The 26,245-nt window shown below is 40.3% G+C and overlaps 1 protein-coding gene across 4 annotated transcripts in view; it reads left to right on the top strand.

The window, feature by feature from the left end:
* Nucleotides 1–26,245, top strand: part of htr2cl1 (5-hydroxytryptamine (serotonin) receptor 2C, G protein-coupled-like 1) — a 124,227-nt gene that overhangs the window by 81,338 nt on the left and 16,644 nt on the right. For 2 of the 4 annotated variants that reach the window (XM_029454787.1, XM_029454789.1), the window contains 2 exons: nucleotides 15,471–15,635; nucleotides 19,402–20,503. In XM_029454787.1, coding sequence (XP_029310647.1) covers nucleotides 20,089–20,503 — 415 coding nt within the window. In that variant the 5' untranslated portion in view covers nucleotides 15,471–15,635; nucleotides 19,402–20,088. Of the gene's footprint in view, nucleotides 1–1,399; nucleotides 1,435–4,849; nucleotides 4,959–15,470; nucleotides 15,636–19,401; nucleotides 20,504–26,245 lie in introns of those variants that run through there. The other 2 variants (XM_029454788.1, XM_029454790.1) reach the window with 2 other exon arrangements.

The raw sequence follows: 26,245 nt of genomic DNA, 5'->3' as shown, positions 1-26,245 counted from the left end.
ACTACTTCTGCCTGTACGCTGGCTCCAGTGTGTTGCAGTCCAGTAGTTTTGGCAAAGAAATATTATATTATGGCATGCTTTTGGGGTGTTTTATCCTTCTTCTGCTTTCTTTCCTTTTTCATCCATTATGCGAAATTGTTCATTACGTATTACTAGATTATTAATGCAAAGTCAGTAATGAATTTAAGGATTAGGAAGATTCTTTATTTAATGGAATTTTAAAAAGAATGAATTGACGTTAGAATACCAATTATTTGTGTTTATTTGTCTGTGGATACATTACAGTACATTAGAGCAGCGGTCCCCAACCTTTTTTGCGGCACGGACCGGCTTCATGTAAGACAATATTTTCACGGACCGGCCTTCAAAGTGTGGGGGGATAAATATGACAAAATAAAATAATATGATCGGCATAAAAACAAATATAAAGTGCATAAGAAAACTCACCATTACGCTGAGTTAGTGGGAGCCCTGAGCTTGTGTCTCTGCAACGAGCCGGTCCAATATACAGGGATAAATTCTTCACCAATAGTAAAAGGTTTCTTCTCTTAGCGACACGGTTAGTCACTAAGTATGACGCTCTCCGTGTACTCGCATGTGTTGATGTGGTGGCCATCAGTAATTGCTTCTGTTCCTTCTTGTTCATGTTTTTTTCTTTAAAAAAACTCCAAGGGCTTGTCTTTTAACGCCGGGTGCTTGGTCTCTAGGTGCTGAAGCAGTTTCGAAGGCTTCGTTGCCTCATTTGCGAGCCTGTGTATTATGCAGAGCGGCGCATGAGAATCACCTGTAGCGATAAACACACTATTTTAAGAAGGACTCCTGATATTGTCTTTTAATGCAGCTTTCTTTTTCTTGAAAGTCGTAGTCTGTTCTTCTTTTGTCTCCTCATTGGGTCTTTTCCCTTTTCCAACAAAGCTCTTTAAAGACGTTTGTTTTCCACTCATTGTTGCTTGTGGGCTTAATTTTTTAAGTAAAGTATCACGTGACTGAGACGAGCGTCTTGACCTATGGTCTTGATATGCGTCAAGAGGACACGGTCATTTTTCTAAATAAAACCTCTTTCAAAATAAAATATTTTTTTATTCATTCTTTCTGTGTGGCCCGGTACTAAATGACACACGGATCGGTACCAGTCCGCGGACCGGTGGTTGGAGACCACTGCATTACAGTTCATTTAGCTGACGCTTTTTTTTTTTCAAGAATCTTGCAAGTACATTAACTTCAAATTAGGTGAAACTGTTTAAGTGCAGAACAAAAGCTTCAAATAAGCCAAACCAAGTGCAACATATAAAGAACTTTTATTTTTTTTCTTCATTTGCCGAGGTGCAGTGGAAACAGATGAGTTTTCAGTCTGCAGAAGGTGCGAAGACTGTCTGCTGTTCTGACATCAATGGGGAGGTCGTTCCACCATTCTTGAGCCAGGATAGCAAACAGGTGGGTTTTGTTTGAGGGGAATCTGGGTCCCGCTCGCAGTGAGCCGATTGGTCGACGCAGTGAACCCGCTGGGGTGTATGGTTCGACCATGGCCTGGATGTAAGAAGGGGCTGATCCATTCACGGCATGGTAGGCCAGCACCAGAGTCTTGAAGCAGATTCGGGCAGCTACTGGTAGCCAGTGAAGGGAGCGGAGAAGCGGTGCATTGTGGGAGAACTTGGGTAGATTGAAGACCAGTGTGGATCAGCTCCCGACTGACAAAGAGTCACGTTTAAGACTCTTCATGACGTTCTCAAAGCTTCTAACAATGTGATAACCAAAATATGGTCTGTTTGAGACTGAATATACTCAACGTAGTGAGCAGAGTACGACACAGGACAACAGGAAGTAAACAGATGCTGCAAGTTGTGCTTGTGTTCCATTAAACACTACATTCACATTCTGCACAAAGATAGCCGTCAGTGCATGGTTCAAAACGTTGACCTTTCGTGACTGGATTTAGGAATTTTGTGCCAACGTTTTAGAGAATTTCAGACATTTACCCTCCAGACACCTGTTGAGCTCTTACAACATCTTCTATAGAAACATACAAGGCAGGTGGAGGGCAAAGGATGAAAGTGGTGGAGGTTGAAGAGAAAGAGGGAAGTGGGGGGTTGGAGATATAAATATCTAGAGCAAGAGGGAGAGAGCAAGATGTGTCACTCCCCCTCCAGTGTCTGCTTTTCAATTCTTCTCCTCCACTTAAAATGTACTGGGAGGCATGGGGGAGAGATGGAGAGAGGGAGAAAGCAGGAGCGATGGAGAAGTGTCGCTGCCCACTCAAGGGCAAAGAGCACCTTGACAGCCTTCGTTGCTGAAAGGCGAGTCATGTCAGCCTCTTCTTCCCTTCTGTCTTCATTTCTGTCTTTCTTTGTATTCCTCTTTCTCGTTTACACTTCCATTTCCTGTCAATGTATTTCTTCCTTCTCCCCTGGTGGCTCCTCGTCCTTCTCGTGTCCTTAGTAAAGAGTCTAACCAGAACAAAGCAAAGCAGAAAATTATAGTTTTTGCATTCAGAAAACTAGACGCCACAACAAAGACACATTACCTAAAACCCAACTCTAGTCTCTATAATCATAATCATATAAAGAACAATGCAACATAAAATGGATTAACTGGAATATACAAAATCTCCTGAACACAACTGTGTACTTATAGATCTCTGACTTTAGCTGTATTACTGTAACACATATGAGAATTTACACTTGTGTTGTTTTATTGCATAAAACTGTATATTCACAACCCATCAACAGGTCACCCTTCTTTGTACATCAGAAACAAATTGCGCTGAAGGTGACACTTATTAGTCTGTAGCCTGTTGAGGGAACTACATAAAGATTGCACCTTACTTCAATGTAACATTTCCCATTTTAAAGATCTTTCTCGATCTTTCTGGCCTTTTATTTGCCTTTGAAAACCCTCTCTTATAGCTCAGCTTTAACGCTCTCTCTTGACTTTGCTAAAGAAAGCAATCACACCACAAGGTCCACTAAGGAAAAGAAAAATGTCGATAATTAAGAACTGCAATGCCTTTAAATTTGACCTCAATTCTACAATTCTGTTATAACTGAGTACACACTCTGCTGATGTAGATCATGTGATATGATCAAAAGCTCCAGACCAGCTACTAAATGGACCTTGTAGTGAGATTTTCCAACTGTTTGTTATACGTTTTAAAATAGAATCTGAGTTTTGTGTGAAGTTCTTCACTTTCCTCCGGCTCTTGTTCACACACATCACTGAGGTCAAAAGTCATGAACTTTCTACTCTAATTTGGTTTTCTTGCTTTATATAATATAAAGAAAGAGTTCCCATGTGTATTTTTAAAACATGTCATTGAATGTCTAAGTTTTCATGAAGCTAAACATAAGGCTGTTTAGAAGCCCTGTTTGTTCCAATGTAAAGGAGAATGTCATCTGCATAAAGGAGCAATTTTACTATCAGGCTAAGAGAGAAGGAAAGAAATAGAAAACCAAAGGGAGCGAGACAAATGGAGAGTTTAGAGACGGAGAAAAGAGAAGGAAATGCAGAGTGATGGGAACTTGTAGAAAAGAAACAAAAAAGAGAAACTAAATAAGGATATATTCAAAAGAATAACAAATTATAAGGATTATTGTTAGCAATATGTCCGCACAGAAAGTACAGAAACACACACACACACACACACACGCTCACACTCACACTCACACACACGCAAACCCAGAGTTGTAATCCATCTTAATACCTCAGGGTGTGAGTGGAAGGATAGAGGAGGATAACTGATCGTCTTATAGCTCGACATAATCACAGTAACTACGGATAATGTTCTTAGTGTGTGTGTGTGTGTGTGTGTGTGTGTGTGTGTGTGTGTGTGTGTGTGTGTATGTAAAAACAAATGTGTCTCCTTTAAATTTAGACAAATTATATATGTAACTCTGTTTATTGCTCCACTGCCATTTCCATAAAACACAGAACTGTGTTCGTGATGAAGCTCAAGTCTATTTAAAACACACCGACACATTAACTTACACAATGAATCAATCTTCTGCCCGCGAACGCATCGATAGGTGCTGACAGTAAAATTAGCACGAAAAGCCTTCAAACTTGCAGCTTGTATGTAAGCAGATAAGCTTCCTCTGCACAATCTCCACGACACACACTCACATATCAGAGCGCACATGGACACATGGCTGTCTTTATAAAAGTCTTTAAGTCAAAGAGCTGTTATCCTTGTGGTTTTGTTTGGCAGAAGAAAAGCTCTCTTTAGGCTTGGAACAAATTGTACCAAACGCAAGCACACACACACACACACACACACACACACACACACACACACACACACACACACACACACACACCCACACACTCACACACACGCTTCCTTTCACTTGCTCACTGTTGATTACGTTATCACTGAATAAAAGCCAAGGGCTTCTTGCCTCACCTTGTGTTGAATTGAAGGTTGTGTGAGCCAAGATGTGCGTCATCTGTAGATTGTGTTGTATTGTGTAACTTCAGCTACATCAGGCACTTTGATTCCACCTCCAAATTAAAATAATTATACTAACAGGATCAGCCACAACTTAGGTTTTATTTCCGCAGTTCTTGTTTCTTCTCCCCTCTGATTTTGTTTGTTAGCAATACCACCATGTTCAAAGACCAAAACAATGAACTGAAAGATGCTAACACTCTCTGTAGTGTGTGTGTGTGTATGTGTGTGTGTGTGTGTGTGTGTGTGTGTGTGTGTGTGTGTGTGTGTGTGTGTGTGTGTGTGTGTGTGTGTGTGTGTGTGTGTGTGTGTGTGTGCATATAGCGGTGTGTGATTACCATCTGCATCCGGTCCCTAAAGTCTTTACATAATGTTTCATTACCATTACGACCTATTAAACCCCAACAGATGCAGGAACCGTCATCCTATAACAGCGATAGGTTTATCTGCGACATGCAGGAGGATGGAGAGACGGAAAGACAAGTGGAAAGAGTTATGGATGGATTGAAAAGTCAAGGTTAGCCGTCTTTTTTTCCATTGGTTTCACATAATTAGATTTTTTTAAGCATTTTACAGTCTGTTGTCCAAACTCACCCACTGTGTAATTTAATTCAGTCTGGTTTGCATTTATTTCAAGCAGAAATATTCAATATTTAATTTGGCTTTCAGTTCCTGCTTATGTGTTATTACAGTTTCAGCTGCCCGCAAGCTTTATTCACAGCTTATGTTTGTGTGATTGGATCAGTGTTGGAGCTCTGAGTCTATGTACTAAACAGTCAGGTCACAAAATCTAAGAATGTAAAAAATAATTAGATTATTTCCGACTTCCAGAATAGTCAAATATGTACAATGAGGCTTTAGAAACGTAATGAGATTCCAAACAACAATTAAAACTTTATTTCCAGAGTTGTTTGAATTCCTTTCTGTGAGCTACCAGTCGGGGTGGACATACTTTGTAATAGCAATTTAAATGTCTACTGTTCATCAAGCCAGGGTCAACTGCCTTTTCTTGTTATAATGTGGGAGGCATTGTAAGACAGGACACAGATGGTCCTCTCATCATTATTTACATAATAATACTCTCTGAGAAAGAATCTTGGGTGTGCCATTTGTTTTAGTGTTTACATAACTGATATCGAAGAGACGGTCAGGATACTATGTTGCTCCAAGAAACAAATGTCTATGCATATATATACCCAAAGATAAAAGGATTGAGTTTCCCAGGACTGGGTTCATCAGATTGGAGGGAATGACCTTACAAACATCAAAAGGAACTAATCTAACAGAGATCGTCTTTGGTTTATTGCTTGATTACAGTAAATAACAGATGTGCTGATCAATCACCTATTGACTGTTGTTTTATTGTTCTATAGGTCATCAGCAGTTTGTCCCCTGTCCCATGCTGTGTTTATCACTTAGTCACTAGAGTCAAGGGAACAAGTGTGTATAAAATGTCTGTGTGTCCTCTTTCAATCTGTGCCCTCCTACAGACTACACCAGTGCTCTGTAGGACTGGTGCCTTTGAGATCTCAAATAAATGCACAACTCTGTCTCTATCACCATTTATTTGATTTTATATACATCTCTCCAGAGTAAAGTAGGAAAACTTCCACAACAACTTAGACATGTAGTCGTATCAGCGATGATCCAGACGGAGCCGTTGTGGTTGGTGTCACAGCAACTAAACTGAGAAACATGACGTTGGTCTTTCAGCTGGGTTTCCACTTGCATCCACCAAAGGACAGTCCTGATACAACAAGCAGCCAACTTCATGTTAGTACCAATCAGACAAGTACAGTGATTACAGTGTTATATTCCAACGAAGGGAAGGAGGGAAAGGATTTCTGGAGTGAATGAAAGGCTGAGGCATGAAACCACCCCTGACACTTTAAAATACCTTCAATCAATGGACAACGGCAGCTGGAATTATTGTAACAAATAGGTTAAAAATGTGTACGGACAATTTAAAAGATGAGAAAAAAATTGTAGAAAGCAAAAACACAAGTGAACTTAGCCCCCCTGATTAGAAAACCTGACTGTGCCAATAAAATGCAACTAGCCGTGCATTATGGGTATTAGCCGCACATCTGGGACGGGTGTTCAATCAGATTGCTCGGATGAAAACTCCCCAGACTTGAGGGCGAACACACACACACACACACACACACACACACACACACACACACACACACACACACACACACACACACACACATTAGGTATGTATGTACTGTAAGTAAGCCACAACTGGACACCATCTGGTGTGCTGAACATAGCGTAGTAAGAAAAAGTACTTTGTTTACATTCCATGATGGAAAGCCGTGCTTTATGGGAATTATGAGAATTATATGCACAGCTGGAACACGTCTTTGACCAATCACGTCGCTCAGAAGCCATGTTATATTTAGCTTAGTTTGGTTTGGCTTTGCACAGTAACCTCAGTAATTATTCTCAGCTGGAGCACCTTATGAAATATCAAAAGACAGTATCAGATATGCTTATGCAGGTGTGTGTGTGTGTATGTGTGTGGGGGGGGCATTGTGTAAAATTTAATCTGATAAAGACTGAAGGCTTTTCAAAAATATAATACTTTGCGTTTGAGAGGATCAAAGGTTTCAGATTGATGGAAGTCTCACTTGAATGTTGAATGTCGTCCATCAAGTCTCCAGTTTTAATGAAATGTTGCTATAAATTGATTTTAGGCCTGACGCCCTGCAGCCCTTTTCCGTGAAGTAGGTGGTCAAACAGTCCATTGGACGGCTCTTGGAGAAGCCAGATGAGACCAAAAAGCAAGTGTTATGCTTGGCGACAATTGCTGCATTGCTTGCATGCTAACGTTAGCTTTGTAATATATGACCCATCATAATGCTGTTTAATATATATGTTAAAAATGTTCACCTCGTCTCTCAGGGCTTCCGTACTTCGGTTGACAGTATTGGATTTTCTCGTTCTTACTAAATTAATTCTACTCATTCATAAAACTAAGGCTTTCTCAACCCATAGCGTTGGGCTCGTCCTCTGTTTTTCTACCAATTACAGACATTTCAGTGACGGCCACGACAACAGGAAGTCATGGTATCCTCGATCCTCTCAATATATACCACGTTTGTTTTCCCCGATTCCAATTATCCACCACCAGTAGGAGTTGACATCTTGTTGACAGAAATTAAAGCGGCTATCACAATTCACACTGTATTAATATAATAGTGCTATTCACTGGGGTAATTAAACGCACACCGCACAGCCATATTTTACCTTCACTCTCACATCTTCCATCTAAATCTCGTTTTTTTGCACATGTTCCCTGTAGTGTGAAATCAAGTCATCCGTCAGTCTCTCTCATTTTCCAGAGTGTTAAGTCATGATATGCTTCCCACAAGGCAAACGCTGCCTTTATTACTTTCACAATACAGAGCAGGAAAAGTCATGATTGCTTTGGTTGAACTAAGTCTGGGCGTTCCGTTCTCTGCGATGAGAAGTCTCCTCGTATTAAATGAAAACTTTAAGATTTAATGGCACTCTAGACCCGCAGTCAGTTAATCAGGTGTGGGTGTACTATGAGTCTCCAGGGGCTTTATATGTTCTCAGAAGCATATTACTTAATCCGTTAAATATAACATAGTGGAACAAACTGTAAATGCAATATTGTCACCTTATAAAGTAGATATGTTAGCAAAGATTTGCTGATTTACAATTATTCATGTTTCATAGTCACTTAATGATCGAAAGTTCAATATTCACTCAGTTTTGGGCTCAACCAACTCTTCTAGACAAAATATCTGGCTTATAGCTGCTAAATACTCGCTATGTTCACAAACTAGTTGTTAATTTCTCTATAGTTGTGAGCTTTGACGCTAAAAAACCCAACAGCTGCCCATTGTTGCTGGAGTCGAGACACTGATTATCATTAAATACTCACTTTTTCAGTGCTTGTGCACATACATTTGGGTATCTCAAGTGTCTACCAAACCATAAACTGAAATAAAGCAACCCAGTCAGTTTTGTGGGCAATTCGCAAGCCAATCAGAGCAGACTGGGCTTTTTCAGGAGCGGGGCTTAAAGAGACAGGCACTACAACTGAGCGTTTCAGACTAACGATGAATACAGGTGTATTAAACAGACCGTATGAGAAAGATAATGTGTTTTTAGAACATTAAAGTATGTAAACCTGAAAATGAGCATAATATGTCCCCTTTAAAGTTGCGGGCTGCAAAACCAAAACATAGAGCTGAAAGACGCTAAAATGCTCCATAGAGCTCCGGGAAACTAAAGAGTCGAGAGATAGTTTTCTGTGGATCCCCTTTCACATTACACATTGTCATTTCATCCTTTGTCAATATAAAATTGCTCTTTAGTGCATCTTTAAACATTTGATGAATATAAAATAAAATAATTATTAACAATATATTGATAGTTTTATCTCTGCCTATAAATAGTGAATTAAGTTATGTTGGGTCTCATGTCTTGGAGGACATAATACAGTAATTATACTCCATAAGTTAGTATGGTGGTGTTGTGCAACAGCTCTCTAAGGACTGAGCCAGTTAAGAGACATATATAACCAATATGCTCCTCAGGACCGAGTTATGGCTCTCTGTTCCTTCAGGACTCTGTAGTTAAGAGGATCTTAGTTTGAACAGAACATAAATCAAGGAGAAAACCCATTTAAAAAACCTGTTTTGAGAGGGTAAAGTTTCTGTCTGATTCCCTGTATTTCTACGACCCGCTTCGCTCCCAGAGCACCGATTTTTGTTGGGTTTATAGTGTTGCTGTTGACACATCAACTGTGCTTTAATAGAATTTTTGACATCAGCACAGAGGGGAGTATGGACACAAACACAAACATAAATACACACACACAAAAAAAGTGACCATGGAACAGAAAGGGTTTTGGACTCCCGTTTCTCGCCCTCCCATCAAACCCATGTCATAACTTTTAATAAAACAAAAATAAAGTATTGGATGTTGTTGTATTTATAGGGAGAGACAGAGAAGAAGCTGAAGATGGTCTGCACAAATTATTTTAAATAATAGGAATACAGTACACACTGATTAACCCCTTTTCCACTGCTGGAGCTTTGGGGATCGGTTCTAAAAAACTACATTTCAACGCTGCTTAGGTGATACTAAACAAATGATCATTTTAATTCTGCATCTGTATTGTTGGATTAACAAAGACAAAGATGCCCAGTATATGGGCAACACACGCCAGCATTCACCCACACATTCATACACTGGTGACTACCATGCAAGGTGCCAACTGCTCATCATCAGAAGAGATAAACAGTCACACCCACACTTTGGGTTTCAGTATCTTGCCCAAGGACCCTTTGACGTGTAGACTGCTGGGACGAGGGATCGAACCACTGACCTTCTGATTGGTAGACAGCAGAGCCACAGCTGCTCCAACTAAACCAAAAATAAAAACAGATGAGACTATAGAAAATATTAAGGGACATGCTGGGTGCCATTTAAGCCATCTGCATGCTTTTGCCAGCCCCAGCTGTGCCACTGATTCAGCATTACTAACAGAAACAACAGGAAAATCAATACCATTACCAGCATCTCTTCTGCCATCCTCTGTTCCACAACCTCGTACATCGCCCACCTAACAAACACTGCATTAAAAATGCTATTAATTATAGTTGTGATAGCCTTTTTAATGACATATATCTACACTGGAAACACAAGGAAGAAGCTCACTGTGTCGTTAGATACCAAAGGTTTCAGGGTTCACACAGTGGATATATATATATATATATATATATATATATAAAGCTAGGTTTAAAATGAATATGGCTGTGGACAGATGCTACACTCGGTGTCTTATTTATAATAGTATCGTTTGAGCTTCAGGTTGGTTAAAGTTAGTGAAAGATGGCCGGCATTATTAGAAGAAACAGAAGCTGATTGTTGGGAGGGGACAGTCATTAGAGATACTGCGAGAGGTAATAAATCAAATGTGTAATTATTTCTATTGTTAATTGTGGAATTATCGACATGATTTGAAAACATCTCTGGGCATTTAATCTGTGAATCATAATAACATTTCATATTAAAAAAGCTTGATGGCAAACGTCGGTCCAATTTCCTCAAACACTGCAGAAGCAGCATTTGCACTCGAAGCGGAACTTGTTTTTGTCAATGAATAAATGATAAGATAAATGTAGATGGAAGTGCAACTGTTGAATAAATGACGATGATGGCTCGGAGCATGAATGGATCACACTAATTGTATAAGAGCTTAAAAATGGCTGAAACCTTTTGTGAAATGTTGTCTGTTGCATCTCGACTTTGTCTCTCCAATACACAAACTGACCTTTTAAGCATTGAACATTGCAGTTATGATAACTGATTATTGGAATGTATCTTTAGTGTTTGGAAAGTCTGTTTCGATTCCAACTCATGGAAGAAATTCTGATTTGTATTTTCTTTCTTGACATTTCCAAAGTTCAGTTGTAATCCATCTTCCGTCTCTTCCTATTTGTGCCTTAATGAATCTCTTTCGGCAGGAAGGTGCCTTTAAGATGCCTCCTCCCTTTGTGTTTCATTCACACTTTGTAGTGTGTCTCTCATGCTCTCGGTGATACTGGCTGATAAACGTATGGGTGGGGGCGGTCTTAGAGTAACACTGTTTGCAAGTGTTTATTTCTTTCTTTCATTCCTTATGGGTTAGGGTTAGGGTTAGGGTTATTCACCTCCTTATTTCCTTCCCTTCTCCCTCCATCCCTCCCTTACTCCCCGTTTAAGAATACAGATGCACGCACTGGGACTCCAGCTATATGAACTAAAAGGCACTTATTCAATCAAGATGTCTTTGTCAAATCAACTGGGAGACCACAGTTGAGGCAATGTGTGTCTTACTGCAGTAGTAATGTAAATATAATGTAAGATATATTTCCCATCATTTAGATCTGGCTTCATGTCATTTAAATGCTAATCCAGAGAAAACAATCACACTACTGTTCTGTTGTTGATCACTCACATTTTTCTTTGAGCACTTTATTGACTTCATGTCTATGCTGGCTCAAAAGCTTTCTATCCCTGACCTTCGCAATGACAGCAGAGAAAATAAATCGCAGCACATCTCTGCCTTAAATTGAAAAAGATGGACAAAAAGTGCTTAAAGAAAAAAGGAAAGATTGAAAATTATCCGATTCCATGACAACAGGGCAAACTCCATCTGCTGAAAGAAACCATGTGGTACGAGCAAAAGCTCCAGAACAGCTACTAAAGGACCTTGTGTTGATTGTTTCCTCGACTGCTGTTTCCAGGATCCAGAATGAACTTTCCCCTCTTTGATTAATGTCCTTCTCTCTCAGGGTTATCTTCCATCTTCTTTCCTTCCTCCTTTTTGTCTTTAAGGTTTCTCCTCCTCTTAGTTGTTTCCTCCTTGTTTATTTTTAGTTCATTTGTTTGTGTCTTTCATCTTGTTTTTTATTCAAACCTTCCTTTTCCTTCCTTTTATATTCATCCCCTTCCTGCTTTATTTACACAATGTGTTCTCATCCTACACGTTTACCTCCCTCGCTTTCTCCTTCTCTGCTTCCTCCCTCACTTCTTATTCTGAAATTGTGATGGTGAAACCCTGTTATAGTGATCCATTCTCCCTCTCCCTCTCTGTCTGTGTGGCTTTGTCATCATCTATCATTTATATCCTTTTGAATCTTTGACTTTTACCCTCTTCCCTCTCTGTCTGTTTCTCTCTCTCTGCGGCGCCCGGAGGCTCGTCTTTCTCCTCGTCTTTGGCTTTGTATACGTCTGAGTGTATAATCTTGAGTCTCTCAACTGATTTAAGAAGTGCTCTATTCTGTTCTCCATCGTGTCTCAGACCGCACGCTCTGCGATCTGTTATTTGTCTGCCAAATTTACACACACTGTATTGTAATGCCTTAGACACATTGACGTCCCCCCCCCCCAACCCCCCTAATACACACACGCGAACACAGAAACTGTCATTTACACACACATCCAGAGCTGTGCTGCTCATGCACATAGTTCTCAAACGTCTTTCTTTCAGCTCTTAACAGTAGACCATAAACGTTATATAAGAAGTGGACGTACGTCACCCATTGGTTTGTGGACTACAGTTTTAAAGCCTCGAGTTTGGCATTTCGGCGGTCGCCATCTTGGTTTGTGACACGAGAGGGTGGAGCAACGTACAACCGAACGCTGAAAAAGACATTGATAGGTGACCAAAATGAATGAACTGAAAACACTTTGAAATGATTAAAGTCGTCACCAAGCGTATCTACGCCATAATGCACACCCTGCTTTATCGTCTATTTCACTCTAAATGGGACAATAATTGACTAAATGAACATCATGTTGTATTGAAGAAGACTTGAGACTAGTGATAGAGTCCATAAACCTCTCAGGAAAATGTTTACTGAGGTATTAAAACAAGTGAGAAGAAGAATCATTTTCTCATAGACTTCTATACAATCGGACTTCTTTTTGTAATCAGTGGAGTCGCCCCCTGCTGGCTATAGGAGAGAATGCAGCCTTAATGCACTTCTGCATTGGCTGCACATGTTAGAGTTACAGTTTGACTCGCTCACCCATCCCCCTCTCTCATTCTGACACACACACACACACACACACAGATGGTGGGATTATGTGGTATCACATTAGCAGTGCAGCTCTGTGTTAATGGCCTTTACATCATCCAGCAGAGAATAAACTTTGACTCTTTGAACACATTGAACCTCCTCTCTCTCTCTCTCTCTCTCTCTCTCTTACACTGTACATCTCTTGTCTCACTCTCTTCCTGACTCCCCCTCCCCCGCCTCTCTGTAGGCGCTGTAGTTTTCCATTAAACGGTTGCACACGTCTTTATCTAAAGTTTCAGCTAAATTAAATGTGAATGAGTGCGTTTTCCATCAACTTCCTTAATGAGAAATATACTCCAGAGGACGTGCCAGGATTATTAACTCACTGCATATCATTGCTGCTTGCCACCTAAGATACCTTTTGTTTTTTTTCTTGTTTTTTAAAGTGTCCATTTGTCTCTGTAAGAGAAGCTCAATTAAATCCTTAGCAGGAAAATCTGTAATCTGCTCTTGACTACTAATGAAGATACAGCAACACATTGATTGAAAACTACACTACAAACTAGAAAAGGTTCTTTGTATTTATTAAACAGACGTTTGTGACGATCTTTTTCTCTCTCTCCATCAAAAAGTAAACGAGTATATTTTGAATGATGTCAAACTATTCCTTCCATTCATTTAGACTTCTATCTGCAGACTCTTCACTGATATATAATATAGTTTTGCATTCTTTCTTTTTTTACTTTTCTCCTTCTTGGTTCAGTAAACATATTAGTTTTTTAAAAAATCCACTCTGTTTCCTTATTCCCATACTATAAGCACAATAAGTCTGAAATCCCCCGCTCTAATGATAAGTTATGACACTGCAGCGCCAACATTTGTTTCTCATCCCTCTTCTCATTAACTCTGTGTGTTCCTCTTCCCCGCCTGCTACACTTACTCTCATCTAAACATCTCTGGAGTCAGCTTTTCAAAATGTTACATGCGCAGGTGAGATGCACAGAGACTAAATTACCTGAAGCATATCTGAGTTGAAGCTAAAAGGCTATTGTAAACCGGTAAACCAAAAGAAAATTGGTCAATGAAACTGCATGCAATCAACTTCACGTGCAGTAATCCACCCCTCTTGTTTCTGTAATGGTGCTCCATCTGTGCAGTGTTTTAGGTGGCCCTATGGCTTAGTGCCTGCACGGATGAAAATGACCCCTGTGACAGTACAACACAATCCATACTCTGAACCTGCGCTTGGGGGCATCGCTTGCTACCGGGGCACAAAGTGTTTTTTTGTTTTTTTTAATGCTAGACCTGCATCAAATAGTGTCAACACTGACTCACTGGGGAACTTCCTGTACACAAGTATCCCCTTCTGGAGGCTTGTTAAACAATACAGCTCTGAAGTCCCTCAGTGTGTTTGCACAACATCACATGAAAGAGAAATGTACAGTAGATGCTGGAGAGGAAATTGAATGTATAAACTTGAGCACAGTGCCAGTCATTGAACCTTTTTCATTGGATTTAGTGAATAATGAACAAAAATGATTTTCTCAGTATTTATTTTTACGTTTTATTTTAAGTGTTCATTACATCCATATAATGTTTTTTGAATTTTCGTAATAATTAAAGATAAAAACGAGATGTATATATTCAGATTTAGAAATAATGAATCCTAATTAATTGCTAGTATAATCCTTAAAATGTAAGCCTTGTTGATTTTTCCAAATTCATTAGTATTGTTAGCGTAATAGCAGGCAATCCTTTTATCAGAAATACAACAGAAGAGCGTCTCGTGTTTGTGTTCACAGTGCAGACTATTGTTGTACGTACGCGTAGGTCGGCCATTTGAATTTGCCACGGTAATGGCGGACTCCGCCACTAAGTATCCCTTTAAGTCAGTAACAATTGTCCACAGGCTCACTCACACTTAACATACAGTATATGAGGAATAAAGTTTTCAATAATCCAAGAAACAATAAATTAATACTTACTTAATGAGCTTTCCTTTCAATGACATTTGTATTTTCCTTATAATTAGAACCAAATTACAGAGTTTGTTCCAGGAAACGTTTAGGAAATTAATGGCCCAGATTTTATGGATTTTTCACACTATAACCATGCAAAACTTTTTTTCATTTCATATTTGTCAGTTTATATATTCCACATTCCTCTTTATACTTTGCTGATTGCGTTTTTCTTGCTGTGTCCAGGTTTTTCTTGCAGCTACAAATATGAAGAATTGATCTAATGTAACATGATGTGGAGGGTGTTTATTCAATGTCCAGTGTCGGATGAAAGAACTGAAGATTAACGATACATTGAGTTGTGTTGTTGTTGTTCCCGCTGTGTGGGTGTGTGTAGGAGCCACTGAGGTTTCACGAGGCTTTCACTCACTTTTAACCTCAGTTTTGATCTGAAATGTTTCACAAAAGAGCATCAAAAGTATCTTTTTGTTCCCTCTCTCCCTCCCTCTCTTCATGTAGGCAGATGGATGATTCTGATCCCTCACTCTGGAGGTGTGGAGTGACAGATGACAGAGGGATTGATACGGCGGGAGAGAAAGAGAGGCAACAACGGAGAGTGTCACTGCCGCCGGTAATGGAAAGCAGCTGAAAAGGTCAAGCGCATCGATCGGGAGGCGAGAAGAAGTAAGTGACCAGATTTACTGATAGTGCTATGACAGTGTTTCTCTCTCTCTTTGCATTCTATCTCTTATTCTTTTCTCTTTCTGCACCTCCATCACTGTGTGCTCGATATTTCTGACTGTAGGATTTTCAAAGTTGCACTTGCAATGCAACGGATCACTTTCTGTAAAGGTGTTTTGTGCCATTCTCACAGCATTGTTCGCCTTGTTCTTCACCTTGTGGCTGAAGAAGATGTGCTTCTACAATATTGCGCGATGCAGAAACAATGTCTCAACTTTTTCTCTTTTAAATTCTTGTTGTGTGTTTTGCTCCCTGATGCATTTTTCTTTTCATGCAGGTGCAACAGCGGTCTGTTGGTGCGAGTCAGAAAAGAGTTAGCAGTTAGCATGAGTGTTAGCCAAACCATAACGGGCAACTTAAAATGTAAATTAAACCTTAAAACTGCAAAAGTCCTAAATAATAGACAGCATTTATTATACAGCTGAATTACAACACATACATTAATAATGTAAACATAATTAAGACTTAATAGGATTATTAATTAACAATTCGGAACAAAAAAAGCACAATTGTGTGAGGAGTGAAATTGAAATATAAAATAATACTATTACATCACAGATATTTTAATTGAGTAGTTTCCCAACACGTATAGCTGCTGGTGTGTGTGCATATGGAATATAAAGCCTTTAACGTTAAGCTTCAAACTACACAGAAACAAAAACAATAAGTGCTGTTTGTCTTTGTGGGGCAGTTCAGTAAGAAGAAAATCCCTCCCTCCCATTTCCCCGCCACCCTGCACTGTATTTATCTCGCAGAGCAGAAATGGCTGCGACAGGATTTTGTCCCCGCGGTGAAAAGCAAAGCGGCGGCGACATCTGTGCCTTAACTAGGCTTCTGCTGCGTGATCCTTCTGTGGGTCTCCAGCCGTGTAACGCTCTGTAAGAAGTGTTTCACAGACGACGCTGATTATTATCTACAGATGATTGTTTAGCACATGTGCACTAATCTTTAGTTTGAAGCTACTGAACTGTGTGTTTCCACGGCAGGTTTACACAGATATGATTAGAAGGTAAAAGATAAATTATTGTTGGAACAACTAGTTACTGTCCTGTGGAGTCGGGAGGTTGGTTCCATATCTTTCCCTTCGCGTATGTTTCCTCTCGTTTCAATCACTTTTATTTTATCTCTTCAATCCTTCCTCCTCTCTCTCCCCCCCTCTCTCTCTCTCTCCCTCTCCCCCCCTCTCTGTCTGTGATGTATAGATGCTTTATCAGAACGGTTAAATGGCTCGCCTGCAGTGCTGTTTAGCTTCCTGTGAACTATGCTGATACGCTCCCTGAGAGGAGAAAATGGGAAGCAGCCTTTCTATTATACACTGCAGAGGTGTTACACACACACATATACACTCCTACACGTGCACACACACATAAATCCTCATTATCTGTTTTTATTTAAAACGGCATGCTCTACTTTCTTGTGTTTCAACCCAGACTTAATTCAAAAGTTGTTAACCATTACTTAGAGGTAGTACAACGTGGCTTCTCTTTTTAAAATAACCACTGTACTCTGTGTTTTATTGACTTTATGTTGCACAAAGTCCTGTTCTTTCCAGCATGTACACAGCCGAGACGGATAGTCAGAGAAAGTGCGGCGCAGCCTCCTTTAATTGGCTCAAGATAAGACTATACTGTGAGCTTCCTGTTTCCTACAAGAAGATGTATGCTCTCCCTGTTGGACGAGCTGAAGCTCGGTGAGAACGGCAGCCTCTTCAAAACTAAAGTAACTGGTGAAGTTGCGTTACGGATGATTTGAAAACGATTCGCTCTGAGTTGAAAACATTTATTAAACTCTAAACCCGTCTCTAAACATAACCAGGTTGTGTCATTTGTCTAAAGTAAAGTAATAGTTTATCATTTGGAGAAATGTTCACTCCCTTTTCACTTTGTTTCTGAGAGTTAGATGAGAAAACCGAATGCATCATATGCGTCACACACATTGAAACGACACAAAGTCGTTAAAAACAACAATGTTTCAGGAGGCAATTAGCTTAGCTTAGCATAAAGACTCGAGGCAAACTGGACCGAAACGGTTAACCTGGCTGTAAAAAAGTTTAAAAAATGAAACACCTCTAAAGTTTATGTTGTTTTTTTAATCCACATTCAAACAGAAATGTAAAAAAATAACAATATGTAGTTTTATGGGGAATAATTTGACTTTGATGAGGAATGAAGGTTTTGAATGATACCAACGCATACTATTGCATATTTGACTTAGTTTGAACTCCTATACGTTTCGGTTGTATTCCCTGTTGCATCCTCTGTGTACCTGCTGTGTGTGTTGTGTAAAAGAGGAACGCTGTCGTCCTCCGATCCACCTCAATGCAAAGAAAGTCTCCCATCCTACAACGTTTATTAATATAAATATGTGAAGAACATGACAAGAACCAGATTAACTTCAGATGGCCACAACACGCTCTGTAACAGCAGCTGGTGACGACCCAGCGCCTCGTCATCACCGTGAGGTTGTAAATAGTTCCAAAAAGGTCAACCGATTTATCTACGAAAACAGTCATACAAATCATTCTTTGTAAAGGTCGCACGGGTCGTTTTTGGAAGCGGCTGCAAACAACGTGTTGTCGTTTAGGTGTGAGGACTAACAATGTATCTGCCCACACACGCATGAATAATCTGAATTTGTTGTTATGTGTATGTACCAGACAATTCATTTATGCAGTCAATAAAACTGAGACAAATAAACACAGTCACATGAAACAACGCACATGTTAACGCACAGACTGATAACATGCAAAGCAGGGTTTTCATTATAGTGCTTATAGCGATGAGTAAAATATGTACACACACACACACACTCCTTTGTGCTCTGTGAGATATTATTGTAGACTCACCACCCACTAAACTACCCCAGCTGGAGGCCTGGGTCCGTCTGGAGATGTGCTGGCTTGTTATCTCAAATGCGCACACACACACGCACATATGGACACAAGCAGGAGATACTTTCACTTTCCATTCTTAAACATGTGCCCACACGTCTTATTGGTTTTCAGTGTTTAGCGTTCTGTCGTAATGTAACGTGCAGAAATCTGCACACCCTTTTTTCTCTCTCACACTCACACATGCGGGACACTCTGACTCCTCCACATATCCTTGAAGACATTTATGAGGTGCTAAATCACTAAGCAGTCTGAGAGGTAAGGGTAAATAGAGAGGACAGCCAGTACTTGTGCACACACACTACGATGTGAGGGTGTAAACATCAACGCTTCCTTCCAGTTTGTTTGACACGAGCAGTCATTCTCCTTCCCTAACTTTTATTAGAAGTGCAGACAATATCATAAATAATTAAAAGAAAAAAGGCTGTGAGGAAGGAAGAAACAAAGAAGAATCAAGTGGCCGCGTTGTTGGACGGCTGGAGGGGGAGGAAGAGAAATGCAGGACAGGTGGAAGGGGAGAAGCAAGAAATGGAAGTTAGGGAGTAGGAATAAAGGAAAGCAATGGAAAATGCACTGAAGAATGGAAAAGGGATCCAAAGAATTAGGATGGGAATAATTTAAAACGGAAGGAAGGGATGTGGGAAAGATCAATGCACTCAGAGATTTAGAGGGAAGTGGAAGACGGATTGAAGGATGTTAAGATAGAAATGAAGATGAAAGAGAGGATTGATTAGGCAATGATGACTGGCGAGGGGAATACAAATTGTGCAAAGAAGTTCAGAATAAATGATCTGATCTGTGTGTTGGTTCCTTCCACAGATTGACCTCGTCATCAACACTGACCTGAAAGAAGAAACTTGCAACACCTTGGATACGACCAACCACAACAAGACTTACAGCTGAATCCAGATATTTAAACTGATTGATAGTCATTCTTAAACTTACTAGTAAAGGCTGGAGCAGACAGCAGCCATGGATATGAGTAAAGCAACTTTCAGCTCTAAATTAGAAACTCCTAAACTCTCACTTCCATCAAGAGGCGGATGTGACTGATCCACCACGAAGCAACACGGGACGTTTCGGCCCGGCGTACACCTTGAGAACTCGTCGCCAATGAGTTATTGGCAAGAAATGGGAGATTTAAATCTCCGGGAACAATTTGAAGGTGTTTGCAGCTAGCAATACTTTATTGGAATACAATATAAACTCAAAAACACTTGTAGCTAGGTCCTACCAAACCCCTATCCCCTCTTCCCTTTCACTCCCCATCCCCAAAATTGCTTCCTCCCTGTTTTTCCCCTTCCCCCAGATCCTTACTAAAGGTATTCTATCGGTATTAAGAATCCATTTTGGAAGACACGCTTCAAAACTCCTCATATAAGTCTTGATCAATGCTGAGTGCATCTGTCTGTCCACCTTCTTCTTCCCTCTGCTGGTGAAGAAGGTGAAAGAAAACCAGGGGAGCCCTCCCTCTTCCCTCTAATAGGGTAAGGGTCTCTCTTTGGGATGGGCGGCCCAGCAAGGGCTCTTCTTGGCGGGTTCAGCACCACCACTTCTTCCCTGGAGGTTGGAGGTCGGATGGCTTGGCCGAGCAACAACCCCCTAGACCTCAACGAAACCCTGACATGGGTTTTAGGGCTGGGAGGAAGCGGTGGAGGTGCGGCAGCCATGAGTGCAGGTCTGGACAATTTCACCCAAGAGTCTGTAACCAGGGCAGTGATGAAAGAGAAGAACTGGCCGGCGCTGCTCATACTCGTCATCATCGCGCTGACGATCGGTGGCAACATCCTAGTGATCCTGGCAGTGTCGCTGGAGAAGAAGCTCCAAAACGCCACCAACTTCTTCCTGAGGTCGCTGGCTGTGGCGGATATGCTCGTAGGCATCCTGGTCATGCCGGTCTCCCTCATCAACATCCTCTATGGTGAGTTTTGATTACCCACAAATCATATCTGCCTTTGTAAACATGTAAAGTAAATGACTTAAGCCCAAATTGTACTTTATGCATCGGCGAGTGTTAAAGAAAAGGTTACAGAGTCGTTGTGATTATTGATTTTGTTCTTTGCAGCTTCTTCCGTTAATCCTGAAAAGACAGATTGTATAACTCTCACCCAATATTTAAACAATCTTCTCTACAGATTTATACACCTGATCTCAAACACACACCCACTCACCAGCTGTTGCCAGCACACTGTGACATGCGTCCCGTCGTTATTTCAAAACATTTTCAGTGCAAATGTTGAAATGATGATTACCTCTCTGAGACATTGCTCACTGTTATATTGCAAGTGATTCAAGAGCCGGAGGATGCCAGCATGATAATTGCAATATCAAACCAGCTACCAACTGCTCTTCTTGCTTACAATATTCCTGCCAGGATTCTGCATGAACACCCACATTAGCTTAATAGGATGTTGGTGTTATATGGTAGGCTGTCTATTGCATTTCTTTTCCAATGATGAGTAAAAACATTGCATTAAAGAAAGGTTGGCTTCCTGTCACATTTCAGCAAGGTCTCTTACCGTGTACCTGTAAATGTCACCATCACAGAAGAGCTGATAGTAAACCAGAGCTGTAGATGAACACACGCTGACCTTTGCATTTTTCAGTGACAGTAATCCACATTTAGCAGGTCAAAACTACATGTATTGTTTAGCGTTCAAGTCTAAAGCATGTCAAGTCTCACAACAATCAGGCCTTTATTTTTGTGACTTAACGCTGTATGCTAATGGGGAGGTGCTGGATGTCCCTTTTACACAACATTAGCGTTCACTTTGAGTCATGTTCCTGGACACATAATGAGTCTGTAAATACCAGTTAGCTTTCTTCTTGCTTCGATATCCTTTCATTGAAAAATATGAACAATTATGAAGTTGCTTCTATTGAATGATACAACCGCTTATACTAATCTAGTCGGATGACAGCAGAGCCAAATATGAATATGTTGACGTAGCTCTTATCATGACAACGTTTCACCTCGGTTGGTGCTAAATGTTTTGCCTCTGACAGTGACGTGGACGTGAGAAGTCTGCTTGGTTTTCAGTCAATGTCATATGGTCATTTTGAGTCTGAGAAAACTTTTATTAATTGACTGAGTTTGGGTGCAAACAGTGTTGGCATATGAAACAGTGTTGCCTGGGACGAAATGATGTGCCATTTCACCAGCGTGACAGCAGAGAAAGATAGATTCTGAAAGTCAACATAGATGTTATCTTGACAGGCCAAACATTTATTCCATTTTGGCAGCTTCGTGCACATTACTTTATTATTTCCAGATATTCAGACATTTATTAAATTGTTTCTAAGCTCATCACTAATATATTATACATTTTACTTGTGTGAAGAGGGGACCATATTAACATTTATTGACAATATCGTGCTGAGAATAGAAGGATCAGAGGATGAATGACAACATACCTAGCATATTATGGTATTGAGTTGCATCATGGGAAATGTAGTATTGCGAGGTTTGGAGCTTGACCCATACTAGGGATTAAAAGTCAGTATGTCTCGGTCTCTTGTGAGTCCTCTGAATTTATAACAAAAATAATAATCAACAGATCAATCGATGCTGAAACAAACCATCTCAAGGTTAAACAAGAGGTGGATATATGGGAAGACTACATTAAACGTCTTTATTCCCACTTCTGTCTTCTTCCATTTCTCCCCGCAGCTCTTTTGTACAACTTGACCAGACTTACTTTCTTCATGTCTCTGCTTTGTAGCTGGAATCCTTCAGGAATACTAAACAGGACAGTGATGGTTGATTGGTGTTTAATGGGCCTTGCATGGTCAATGGACACACTCGTGCGCTCACTCTGTGTCTGTCTGTTAGGTCAAGCTGCTGCTGCTGATTGCTCACTGTGCTAATCAATGTTTCAAACAAACAAACAACTCTTTCTTTTTTTTCTTTCTCTGTTTCACAGACACATGCACACAGAGGCAGATAGTGTGTCAATTATATACACAAATACAGAAGAACACAAGTCCCATGCACACACACACACCAGCACGTCCCAGAATGTTCTAACACCATTTAACTTGACAATGATTATGATAATGATGACAATCATGATAAAAGATGATGTAGATGGTAATTTAGCAACTTTTTATCTCTGTGTTTACTTGTTGTTGCACACGCACATTCACACACACACACACACACACACACACACACACACACACACACACACACACACACACACAGGCTGGCAATGTATAATGGCCCAGAATAAAACAACAATGAGGTAAGTGTTCTTGACATGAAAAATCATTCCAATGATTCTGATCAAATCACGCCTGTCCAATGAATCTCTGTAAATGTCACAGTTCCAGTCGACCTCAGCTTGGTTCACACACGACTGCCGTGCTGTCAGCCTTAAGACACACACACACACACACACACAACCTTGTTCACATGACCTGATTAAGTCTTGTGTAGCATGTATATGGTTGGAAACGTCTTGAGCGGGAGGAAGTCCTGCAGACAGACATGCGTGCGACTTTGACGCTCTACAACAACGTATGAAGAGCAGAGTTTTTAGTTTGTTTTACTGCCAACATTTCTCTTCAACGTTAGAAAAAGTTATTTTTCGTGCGTTTTCCTACATCAGTGATCAGTGTGCCAGAACCAACCGACAGAACTACTTGGTTAGGTTTGGGAGAAGATCAGGGTTTAGGTTAAAATATCTACAGAAATGGCGTTACTCAAGTGCGAAAGTTACGTAACAAATGGGTCAACGTTAAGAAGGTGGTTTTGGTTACCAGGTTTGACATACTTGGTTTAGGAAATATTAATTAAGTATGAAAGTTGTGTCACTCAAGAGTGAAAGTTACGTAGCAATAAGTCAACGTTCACTTCTTGTTTCACACGGGACGGGAGGTGGAGGATCTTTATACTTCGTCATCCGTCCTGACTCACTTATTTTATTACGTGGGTTTTATGCAAATGATATTTCATTACTTTTTGTAAGTATAAGTACAAACCGTGTATGAGAACAGCCTGTGCTCTCTCACAGACAGAAATAAATTGCAGTTTGATCTCCTGTAATGACGAAGTGTCTGGAAAATGAGTTTTATCTCAAAGATAATGTCTCAACTTTCCATATCCGTTTATATCATTGAACACTAATGTGACGCCTTCCATTCATTCAAAATGTGTCCACGAATTCATGTCATTTTAATTTGGCTCTTTGTCTGCACGGTGATAAAAACAAGTGGTAATTAAACACCGATAAAATATGAAGTGAGGAAATCGCTTCATATTCGCGGGTGTGTGACATGAACAGAAACGGCACAACAGAATATATCTCGCCTTTAAATCTCGCCACCAAACGTACAGGAAACAAATGTCTCAGAGTTTTTAAATACGCATGAGTACGATCAGAAGACAAGAGGGCAGGATGGATAAGTGACGAAGAAAATGACGTGGAACAAAAGCAGCGGAGAGGCAGATGAGATCTTATAGACTCAATTAGCATGAGAGTAGATCTCAAACACACACACACACACACACTCTCTAGAGTATATGACCTTCAAAGCCAACTCAATCAAAGTTACGACTGAAGGCTATCTCGCTGCATGGGGCCCAAATTGGAAACCCACACACACACACTCGTTGATAAAACACACACACACTTTGACGGCGGACATCTTCCCGCAGATTAATATGAGATGTGTCATCTCGGCTTTAATGAAATGGAAAGGGGAATGAGAGTGGTCATTTAGTTGGAATAAATAAGAGGAATAAATTGAACATTTCTCCGGTCGATAGCTTGCAGCCACTTTATCTTTGAACATATGAGAAGAGCAGCAGCTCATTTAACTCAGCAGAAGCTCCTTTTAAAGTGTAACACCTTCAATCAAAAAAACGTATATCAGCTACTACTTATGTGATATGGATTCATTCTAAAACTCTAATGGTTATCGGTGCTCCATAATCCTTAAAAGTCTGCCGTCTAGTTTCCCCAGGAATTACATTTACATTAATCAAACCTGCAGCGTACAAGCAGAGTGTGCCGTCGTGTAGCAATGTGGGAAGTAAAAGTGTCATCCAACCTTTTCCAAGATCTTAAGTGTTCCCCAATCCTGAAGCCTAGTTTAATAATCACAATCTTTCCCGAGCCTTATCCATAGCGCAGGTGTGCTATGGATAGATATTGTCAGACGAGTAATGTTCCTGTTATCTTTGGATAATTATATCCGCTCTCCGAAAATACCAAATGCTGAAGAGTTGCAAGATATTCAAGACACACGAAGATAAGATTTCCTGATATTCATGCACAGGGAAACTGGGATTACAACACACACACACACACACACACACACACAGTGACTCCACTATATCTTTACATAGTTGTTTGCTGCCATATTAATGCTCTGAATTTGGAATATAGAACCTATAAGAGTAGAGTTACTCCAAAATCGGACAAACATATTTGGATTAGGGTTAGGGTTAGGGTTAACCCTAACCCGCCAGTGGGCCGTCCACAAGTTAAGAGGTTAAAGGGACATATCATACTCTCTGTCTAATATATCTGTATTCATATATAGAGATATATATAAAAGTGACTGGGGTCGTCTCATGTCTCAGTTTGTGGGTCGGTAAACCCTCCAGAAACACTAACTTATGTGCACAAACACTGAAAAAAGGGTGTTTTCACGATATGTCTAATTTAATATGTAATTTGTTTATATGTATGAATCATAATCTCCTTTTCATTTTGCCACAACTGTCACACTGGTTTAACTGAACATACATCTTCTTAGAGAAACAAAATGACCTCACCGTGCTTTCACAAACAGTGTTTAGCTGCGGCTGTAGACTCGAGTCTCTCACTGTGTTCACCAGAAAATACAACTCACCCGCAAGCCAGCTGAGTAACACCGTGTGTGTGTGTGTGTGTGTGTGTGTGTGTGTGTGTGTGTGTGTGCGTGTCATGTTGTGCCCCCAATAAGTGTTTGACCTCAGAAAAGTTATGCAAGCTGCCTCCCACTCGGTACACACACAAACAAGCGCATGATTCACTCCACATGCATCACATACGTGCAGCTCGTCCTGCGAATTAGATGAAATTAAGGTGTGTGTGTGTGTGTGTGTGTGTGTGTGTGTGTGTGGTGTGTGTGTGTGGCCACAGGTCATCTATGAATAAAGGACTGTTCATATAAATAGCTCCAGGCGTAGAAAGACACAGAGAGTGTATGCCCTCTTTAAGAAGCTGACACAGCTGGAAATAAAACAAGATCACTTCCCCCCAATGTTCTTCAGTTATTACACCTCATTGTGTTATTAATCTGGACAAGATAACCTTTAGGGAGAATACATCTCTCAGAAACTGGAAAAAAAGAGCTGTTGCAGACGATTTTGAGTCATCTTTTTGATGATCCAGCGATTTGGGAACACTTCAATGAATTCATACAATTGAGAGGAGAGTGACAGAGAAGATATGAACACAAGAGTGAGAAATAACACAACGTTTATGGGCTTGATTGCAGCTGTCACACTGAAAACAGATGCTGGGGGACTTTCTTTTTAGATTTCTTCAACAGCCACATGATTAAACATCTTCTACGTTTCCTGCTGGTGTGTGTGTGTGTGTGTGTGTGTGTGTGTGTGTGTGTGTGTGTGTGTGTTTGTGTGTGTGTGTGCCAGGGATATGATTTTAGA

This window comes from Cottoperca gobio, chromosome 18 (genome assembly GCF_900634415.1).
Source record: "Cottoperca gobio chromosome 18, fCotGob3.1, whole genome shotgun sequence".
NCBI classification, from domain to species: domain Eukaryota; kingdom Metazoa; phylum Chordata; class Actinopteri; order Perciformes; family Bovichtidae; genus Cottoperca; species Cottoperca gobio.
Note: the sequence above shows the minus strand (reverse complement) of the source record. Positions and strands in the feature narration are given on the sequence as shown.